Source organism: Oryza glaberrima, chromosome 3 (assembly GCF_000147395.1).
Source record: "Oryza glaberrima chromosome 3, OglaRS2, whole genome shotgun sequence".
NCBI lineage: Eukaryota > Viridiplantae > Streptophyta > Magnoliopsida > Poales > Poaceae > Oryza > Oryza glaberrima.
The window spans coordinates 21,178,086-21,187,831 of record NC_068328.1 but is presented as its reverse complement, the minus strand read 5'-3'; the positions used below and the strand labels follow the sequence as shown (position 1 = coordinate 21,187,831).

General features: G+C 47.2%; 1 protein-coding gene and 1 pseudogene across 2 annotated transcripts; one reads left to right on the top strand and one right to left on the bottom strand.

Moving 5' to 3' along the window:
- Nucleotides 1-980: 980 nt before the first annotated feature.
- Nucleotides 981-4,092, bottom strand: LOC127766320 (uncharacterized; annotated as a pseudogene).
- Nucleotides 3,974-7,186, top strand: LOC127766953 (leucine-rich repeat extensin-like protein 3). Of its 2 annotated transcripts, none has more exons than XM_052292135.1 (2): nt 3,974-5,187; nt 5,761-7,186. In XM_052292135.1, exons 1-2 carry the CDS (start codon nt 4,514-4,516, stop codon nt 5,849-5,851), a joined length of 765 nt encoding a protein of 254 aa, XP_052148095.1. In that variant the 5' UTR covers nt 3,974-4,513; the 3' UTR covers nt 5,852-7,186. The 2 variants fall into 2 exon arrangements, with proteins under 2 accessions (XP_052148095.1, XP_052148096.1); XM_052292136.1 differs by having other exon boundaries at nt 5,567-7,186.
- Nucleotides 7,187-9,746: the final 2,560 nt, after the last annotated feature.

Sequence of the window (9,746 nt, the reverse complement as noted above, 5' to 3'; positions counted from 1 at the left end):
TTGGACTTGCACAGCAGCGAGCGCAGTTGGGGCCGCTGCTGGCTGTGACGGAGCGGCTTGGGGCACCTGCAGTTGGCTTGTCGAAAGGATCTCCGCCCTGGTCTGGAGTGCCCTCGTTGCCGCAGCCGCCTTCGCCATGTCAGCCGCGTTCGGCACCTGCACAGAGGTAGCAAGGGCCGAAGGCGGTTGTGATGGCGCAGGTGCGGAAGCAGATGGCGCTCCTCCATCTTCAGCGACAGGCGCCGAAGGCTCTGCTCCCTCTTCGGCGGCCATATCCGCCCCGGCGTCGCTTTCTTTTCGCCTTGTAACCTTCTCCTTTACGACCTTCTTCGGTGGCATTCGCTCTCAATGGTTTCGCTCGGAGGTCCCCACAGTCAGCACCAGCTGTTGTCGAAACGACAACTGCATACGTCGAAAGACGTGGTTACTCAACAGTGGTTGAGAAAAAGTAAAGTGTATTGATTAGAGAATTTTTCTTGGATCCCCCCTATTACATGGCCCTATGGGGCTATTTATAGCCCCCATTACAGGTCTTACTACTAGGGCTTTGGTTATGCAGGGGAATTTACATGGTTGCCCTTATGAAAGGGACATTTACATGGGTACATAGCGTAATTGAGGTTCATGGGCCCTTAGCGGGCCGACTGGTTATAGTCGACCCAATTAACCCCTGGGCTTGATGGGCCAGGATAGCTTCTTCGGCCTTCCCGGGGCCGAACCTGCTACGGCGAAGTCGTCCCTCTTCGGCGTACGCTCTTCGCCTTGTGCCCTTCGTCCAGGAGGCCTCCAGCTCGACTGCGATTCCCTGCCTCTCATCGTCCTTGCTCCATAGTCTTCGACATGGGGAGGGTTCGCCTTGACTAACCTTGACGTCTCGGGCTTGAATCCTCATCGGGTGCATGCTTTCAGCAGGTTTGGTCGAAGGGCCTCATGCCATATCGCCAACAATTACCAAAATTAACACCGGGGGCCTAGATGCTTCAGCGGACAAGCACCGAGCTCATGGTGTAGAGCGCCAGCCCCAGCCCGCAACCTGCGCCGGGGGAGGCAAACGTGGGCGACTACTGTGGCGGCGGTGCGAAGTGCGCCGCCATGGCGTGGACGTGGCGGCCGGAGGACCTGTTCCTGGAGACGCTGAAGGACAGCCTGGCGCAGCAGCGAGCTTGGCGGCATCGGGGAATTGCCTGGAGATGGCCTGGCGCGCGCGGCCAAAGTGGGCGTGGTGTAGCGACGGGGCGAGGAGGCACGACATGGCGGTGAGCATGGCGCGGTGCGAGCCCCGGAGCGAAGCGAGCATTAGGGAGACGGCTTTAAGTATGTCGAGTGTCTTAACGGTGTGGTCGAGGAGGTCACCGGTGAGGCAGGCGGCCTGCAGAGCGCGCGGCGACGGGGCCGATGCCAAGGATGTCGCGAAAGGCGTCGGATGAGGAGAGCACCACGTCGAGCAGCTTGGAGAGGAAGGCGAGGGAGAGGAGCGGTGGCTGATGGGAGACCGCTGTTGACAGAAAACACGTGGCCTAGGAGATCTGCTTAACTCCAGTGTAGGTCCAAAGCTCGCCTTCGGATGTATTAGCGTGCCAGTTGATTTGATCATGTAATCAACAAGAAATAGAAGCAAAGAAACCGTAGTTAAATCCATAAATGATAGCCGATCGGCTAGATGCCGATGACATATCATTTATCTTTGAGCCGATGTCATCTGTTCATCGATCGGCAGTCATGAATAAGTAAAGAAGGACTAAATCTACTCGATTGGCTGTAGATATTAACAATATATACTCCTCATATCGATGTATACTTAAATCAAGTGATTGGGATAGATCGGTCATCATGCCGAGACAGTATAAATCACTTAGATCGAAATATATGTCAATAACAAGAGTATATATGTTTATAGCATAGCCGATCAGATAGATCTAGCATGTATCGGCTAATACTCCGATACTACTCTATATCAAGATATTAAAGCAAGTATAATATATTGAGCAAAAGCCTAACATACTTAGATACAGCAATATCTTAACATAAAGGGCAGATTTAACATATCAATAAGGCATATATAACAAATGAAGTTAAATCAGATACGATCGGCTGAAACTCCGATGCTATTCTAATCGGCAACTAGAGGGCAGGCTAGAGATCGATATTCTAAGCACGACTTATTAGATCAAACTCAACTGATGCAGCATTAAGTATGAAAAGAAGAACGATATCTAGACAATCAAGTCGCTAGAAGTTTCATAGAATGGTAGATGTCTCATATAATCTAGATCAATATTAATATTTAACCTAATCGGCTACCCTCTATTAACAGATACTAACCGATGGCAGGTTAGATGATGATATTGCTAGAGATTATGTAAGACATATGATAACTCGACGAATTACATAAACAGGATTAGAGTATCATAAAGATGGAAGCGCTAATCCTAAGAACGCAATCCATCATAATGAATTTTACCTCTTGTTGAAGATCGAAATCGATGCAGCTCAACCCGAAAGCAAGAACTCGTCAAAACAAAACTGAAGTAAAAAGGGTGGCGATGCGCCGAAATTATGTTGAACGTCTATCGTTAAAAATTACATAGGGCTCGGGGTCTACTTATACCCGAGGATTATAAGATATGCCCATACCAGACACGACCATTATCTCTAACAAACTCTAAGATATCATAAGTCTTTGCGGCAGACTTTTGCCCACATTTATCTATAAGGAATTTACATAAAATATCCTAATTAATAGATACAATTGCCTTCCCAGGACTCTATCCATGCGTGGCAATCATCTTGAAGTACATTAACTTGAACCTGATGCCGTGTACAAGTCGTATTGTCGGAATCGACCACATCGGCTTACCTAACCTGACTCAGACCCAGCCGATCTTATCGTAGCCGATCTGGACTTCAGCCGATTCCTGCCTTGTTTTCAAACTCGATCTCCGCTTCCGACTTTGCTTCGATCTAATCTTCTCTTCGACGCTGATGTTACCAAATTTGGTTGTTAACAACCGCAGCAAGGCGGTTGGCGATGTGGGCTTGGAGGGTGTGGAGGACATGCAGCTCGTCGTCCTGCGCGTGGTCAAAGGAGGCGACGGCGGTGGCGCTGCAGCGGAAGCTGAGGCGGCCGAGGAAGCCTATCCAGGTGGGCGGCGGCAGCCATGGAGCTGACTTGGTTGCTTCCCACTAACTGTGTGGAGCTAGAGTACAACCCAATATTCTTTTTTTTATAGTAATCTGTGTGGGCCTAAAGAATATGCGGTAGGGCAATTTGGCCCGGTCACGTAAAAATGTGGGCCTGCTCAAGCCTAGTCAGCACGAATATACCAAACAAATGGGCGCGGTGTCCTACGACAAATAGCCATGTTTTGAGAATGTGTCTTCCCCAAAACTCACTTCGTGAGGTGTCCTGGAGCTAATTCCACGAAGTCGCGATGTCCTGTAGCAAAATTTGCCATTAAAAATGGAGGTAGTACTAAACAACACTAAACAAAACAAGATCGTAAAAAAATAAATTTGTTACTCTAAAAGATCGTCAAGTGCAATATGCAAATGATTACCCGGATTATTAAAAAAAGTGGCCGATTAATCGTTAAAAATGGAATTTTGACGTTCATAAATACTAATGAATAATAATAGTAGCCCTTGTCACATTAACAGAACGATTTTGCTATTGTGCCGTATTTACAGCCGACTACACCGCCGGTACACAACACTGCTTGGGTGCATTCGAAGGTATAGGTTCAGAAATCTTCACTCCCGGCAAATATAGCAACATGGTGAATTAGTTCATCATTAATTAAGTATTATATCTTAAAAATTTTAAAAATATTAATACGATTTTTCAAATAATCTCTACTACTTTAAAATAGTGGTGGCGGTGACTCCAACTCTGGCAGACACGCGGAATGTGAGCCGTCGGATTGCTAAATCCAACGGTGCACCTTATCCCTCCTGCATCCACCGCTCCATCGCTCCCGCATGCCCGCATCCGCCGGCTACATCGCCGTACCCTAACCGTCCTGTGCCACCGTCGCCTTCGATCCTCCCCGCCGCCATCGCCGTCCTCCTCCACCACGTCGCCGACGGCTCCATCGCCGTCCCCTAACCGTCCCGTGCCGCCGCCGCCTTCGCTCCTCCCCGCCGTCCTCCACCAGCTCCCTCCCCCACTGCTCGCCTCGCCGCCGCCACCGCCTCCGTCAAACCATCGCTGGCGCAGGGAGGACTCCTTGCGGCGGACTCCGAAACCCTAGACACTGCCCCCAACGCCAGTCACGCCGTCCTGTCCACCGCCGCGTCCTCCTCCTCCCCATCACCCGCCGCCAACGCCACCGCCACCGCCACCAACACCTACTCCTCCGTCCACCCACCACCGACGCCGAATCCACCACCCACCCGCAACCGATGCCGAATCCCCCGCCGTCGAGTCCGCTTCAGATCCCCCCGCCGGGCCGACTCCTCCTCCTCCTCCCCGCCGCCAACGCCTACTCCTCCTCCCCGGCTCCCCCCGCCGTCGATGCCTACTCCTCCGCGTCGCCATCGGCTCCAGGTTGTCGTCATCAGGTGGCTCCTCCCGCGGCGCCCCCACTGCCAGCGCCACCGCCACCAACGCCCCATCCTCCTCCCCAGTCGCCGCACCACGCCTCCACCGCCGACGCCCCCATCGCCGCCGTCTCCTCCTGCCTCATCACGTAGGCGCACCCTCGACCGATCCCTGCCGCCGGAAGTCCTCACCACGCCACTTCCCCACCCCGCCCAACCACCGCGCCGCCTCGCTCCTCTCCCATCGCCGATCCCACGTCCCCAAATCACCGTGGAATCCACGCCCCACAAGCCCACGACCTCCCAGGTCTACAAGCCGGATTCATCATCGACCTCACCTCCGCAGGCCGGCTGCATCAAACCCCCACATCCCGGCCTCCCACTAGACCACCACCCCCATCCCGCGGCGGCCTTCGTCGTCGACTCCGCTTCCCCGTGCGCAGCCCACGTCCACGCCAAAAGTCCGTCGCCTACGCCACATCTCGCAACTGGATCCGCTCCTCTCCGTCGATCTCCACCACGGTCCCTTTCGCGCCGCACCGGAAGCTGGCCGCCAGTCCTCCGATCGTCGCTGGATGCTGTCGGCAGGTGGATGCAGTACTCGCCCGTCTCCCCTCCATCACTGAGGGACATTCCCATCTACAAAAGGTAAACAAAATTTCTTATATGGCATTCGATTGCTAGACATCCCCCATCTAGAAAAGTTACAAATCAACTAAAGTTCATAAATATGTTGAGCAAATGTCCAGAAACCAATTCACTTTTCAAAGTGATTTTAGCACTGTACTGCTTTGTTCGAGCTGTAATCAAAATGTATGTGAAAGTATCACGTAGACAATTTCGTTTTAAGTAAAAGAAACAGTTTCCTGTTAGACAATTTCGTTTTAAGTAAAAGAAACAGTTTCCTGTTGAAGGTATATCTACAATGTGTATCTGATTTGTGGACATTATCTGTTTTCTCCCTTTTCGTCTCGCTGCTTCGTACTGTTGCTATGTTGTGAAATGATTTCTGTACAAGTTTCTGCAGGTACACTTGGCGGCATCACTAATTTAACTCCGATTTAATTTACGCGTAAGCGTGCTAGGGAGCGGTATGCTGCTCTTAGTGCTGGCGACAAGGAAGCTAGGCTTCAAAAGATGCGAGAGTACTACCAGCGAAAAAAGAGTATTGATCCTGTACCTACCCATGGTATTTAAATTATTATCTCACAAACGGTGTAGATCTGAAGTGAAATCTTACCACTGGACACAAGCTCACTCTTCTTCAGGACGTCAGGTTCCTTCATCACCCGGGTACTCTTCCCTACTGTGAAAGTAAGACCAGTTTCTTCTGTTTGTCCTGTTTTTACTTGATTAATTTCTGCGATATCAATTTTTTAACATGCAATGGAAATATCGTTGATCTATGTTGTGTCTGTCAATTTATTTATCTGTGATGCCGCATTTACATGTGGTGCACACTCATCACTATAACGACTTCTCCTATGGTATTAACATACTGTTTGGTCATGATCCTGGTAGTTGTTTTACTGGCTAGGTGCTCACATTAGACATAAAATTTTGGATGTGATTATATATATACTTCCTCATGGTAAGTGTCTCATGTTAAGTTCTGATGATCAGCGCAATTGCTGATGGGAATTCATGGTGATAAACCACACCTGAATTCATGATGATAAACCACACCTTAATTCTATAAATGTGAGAGAAGACCTCCACTCAATGAAATTTAGTCAATATGCGAGCAGAAAATACACTACTCCCTGATTCAGTCATGGAGTAAATTGCATCATCTATGCTCACACGGTTAGTTTCTTTACCTGTATATTATCTTCCTTACCAATGCAGTCATCTTACTGCTATCAATGCATCTTGGCAGAATCATTTCCTTCAATTAAGCTTAATGAGTATAGAAAAGGAAGGTTGTTAATATTATTGCATATCGCTGTAAACTATAGTTTACTGCACATTTGATTATCTGGAATGCAGTACGAGAGAACACTTTGCCGGTTTGCCTTGCCCCATCAATTTCCGTATCCATTTAACGTTGCAGAGAATAGGCTGCAGTACTTACGAACTCTAATTTAGATCACATTAATACATAACCACACATTTTTTTAGCTGACACTGATTCCGTGAGCATTAGTTCATAATTTACATTGCATAAAGTTTATTCTCTCTACTACATGTGTTTCTTTTAACTGATGTTGGTCACCTCTATTATATTTAACTCGGGTTCATGGAAAGGTACTTCTGAGGACTGAGGCCTATATAACCCTTCCTCCATCTATGAGCCTTCTAAGGCATCATTTGGCAGTAAAATAGGAAGACGGTCATTTATGTATTTGTTATTTAACGTTATATGTAATGGGTCTGCTGTACTCATGCTATGCCCGTTTGGGGCAGTTCATCCTTTGGTCTGTAGCAGTGCTCTTTCTATCGGAAAGATTATCTATACAAAGTATTGTATGGTCATTAAATTATTGTATGGGAGCTTATTATCTGTTTTATCTTATTAGAGACGTGGAATTATTAAATTGTTGTATAGGAGCTTATTTTCTGTTTCATCTTATTAGAGACGTGAAAATATTATGTGCTTATTCTCTGTTTTATCTTATTATTGACGTGGGTTTCACGTGCACATTTACATGATTTATGCACCAGAGTCTGTAGTAGATTGTTCAGCTCATTCAAACAGAATCAGTAACTGCTTAAATTAGAACCAAAGTCATCGGATGTCATTTGCTCTTGAATTGTCATGTTTTAAGCATGTATTGCTCTGAAAAAAGAAGGCTTCAACCTTTCAGCACAATATATTTTTAACTGAATACTTTACACCTTCAATTATTTGTGTCCTCTAAGATCGTGAAATTCAGTTTGTTGCTGTTCATTTATGAATATTCCAGTTATTTTGCCAGATGAAAAGCAGCTTAAGGTTTTGAATCCATGCAAGTTTGTTTTAAATGTTCTGACGGTACACATCATTTGAGGTACCTAATATTGTCCTTTTGTTCAGTAGTCCTTCCATTTGGTCAATAACCCCTTAAAAACTTTATTTAAGATACCATGCCCATATAAAACTTTGCATGCACCTTGGGCATGAGAACAACTAAATGGATTTGTTTTCATTATTTTATCTATGTTTGGGCATTTTATCGTGTTTGAGAAAGATAGACTGATATAGAAATCATTCTTTGTTATCTCTCTTAGTTTGTAATTAGAATTATCTGATTGTTGAACTCGAATTTCCTTGATGAAAATTATATTTGTTCAGAGATGCTCATTCTAGCTCTGTATGCGGATTTGGTGATTGAAGAAATGCATGGTAACATTTTGGCATGGTTTGAAAATATCGCAAATTCATGCTTCATCAGTTAATTGTTAGTACCCATGTTCTGTAGCCTCTCCTTTTCTCATTTTTCACACAATCCTTTTGATCTGCATACATACTATTTTTCTTTGTGTGCTACGGAATGTGATTAAACCATGTTTATATAAAAAAGCATAGAATTGACGTGGGTGCACATGTCCATATTCCTCTTTGCTGAATTCGAAGATCTACAAGTTTTACTTCTTAATATATAGCATAATAACTTGGCAAATGAATCAGATTCGTTACAATTTCGTTTTGTTCAGATCAAGGAAATGATTCCTCATTGATTTGTGCATATTTCTATATGGCATAGATTGTATGTTTCAAATGATACATATTTTCCCGTTGCAATGCACGGGCACCCAACTAGTTTTAGTATATTTCTATAAAATATATTTATCTTTTAACGGTTAAAAAGTGTACACGTGATTCGTGTTCGGTATGACTAGATGGCAGTTAGTAGCTACAGTAGCAACATATAATTTCTACCATAGCCACTGCACAGCTGCTTCTAGTAAAGTTTGACACTCTGGCCGTGTTTAATTGTTTAGGTGTAAAAACTTTGACGTATACGGATACACATTTGAAGTATTAAACATAGTCTAATAACAAATCAAATTATAAATTCCGCCGGTAAACTGCGAGACGAATAGCCTAATTAATCCGTCATTAGCAAATGTTTACTGTAGCACCACGTTACCAAATCATGGTATAATTAGGCTCAAAAGATTTGTCTCGCATTTTACATGCAAACTGTGAAATTGGATTTTTTTGTCCACATTTAATGCTCCATGCATATGTCCAAATATTTGATGTGACATAATTTTTGGATATTTAGAAGCGTGCGCGCGGAAAATGATAGGTTTTCTCCCTCAATGTCACCGGATCGAACACAGATAATGGGAAGTCGTATGAGTTAGACACAACATATTACTGTAAGGGCATCTACAATGTGAGCTATTCCAAGAGTGTCCTCACTAATTGAGGACACTCGTAGGGAAACTCAGCTCACAATGAGAGATACCTCTGGATGGGCTCCTCAAAATATAAGAAAACTGGGTGAAGGCACTCAAGCTCACAATGGGTGTCCCAACCAAAAAGCCCACGGTGGGTATTTTCCTATACTACCCTCCTCTCTCCATAGCCCACCGATGACTTTTTTTCCCCACCAACGCTTCTCCTCTCTCTCGCGCGCATCGCCAATCTCTCCCCCTCTCTTGCCCGCTCGCCGTTTTCTCCCCCGCCGCTCACTGCCGCCTCCCTCCTCGCCTTCCCCAGCCACCGCCGTCGCCTCCCAAGCCACTGCCGTCGCCTCCCTCCTCACCATCCCCAGCCACTGCGCCGACAGCCTGCGCCAGATCTGGTCACCACCGCTGCACGAGGAAGCCCTCCGTCCTTGCCGGCTGCCGCGGCGCACGGTGGTCGGATCTGGTCGTCGCCGTCACCTCTCTCCTCTCTCTCTTGCGCCACTCGTCGTCACCTTTCTCCTTCTCTCTCACCAGGCGCGGTGGCAGACGGCAAGCGGCGCGGGGACGGGTGCGGTGGCGGAGGGCAGCGGCGCGGGGTCGCCGAGCCGTCTCCGTTGCGGGGTCGTCGCCGGTCGTCGTCGCCAACTCTGTCTCCTCCCAGCGAAACCCGAAAGCAAGATTTAGGACCTGCACTGGAGTTATGCAGACCTCCCAGGCCAGTGTGTGTTTTGTGTATCAACACATGGGCCTCCCAGCGAAGAGGCCAAGGGTGGAAGGAGAAAAATCAGGTGTGGGAGCCGTGTCCTCAAGCCACGACGTCGCCCAACGCGTCCCCTAGCTCCGTGGCTCGACGAAAAGCGACTGAG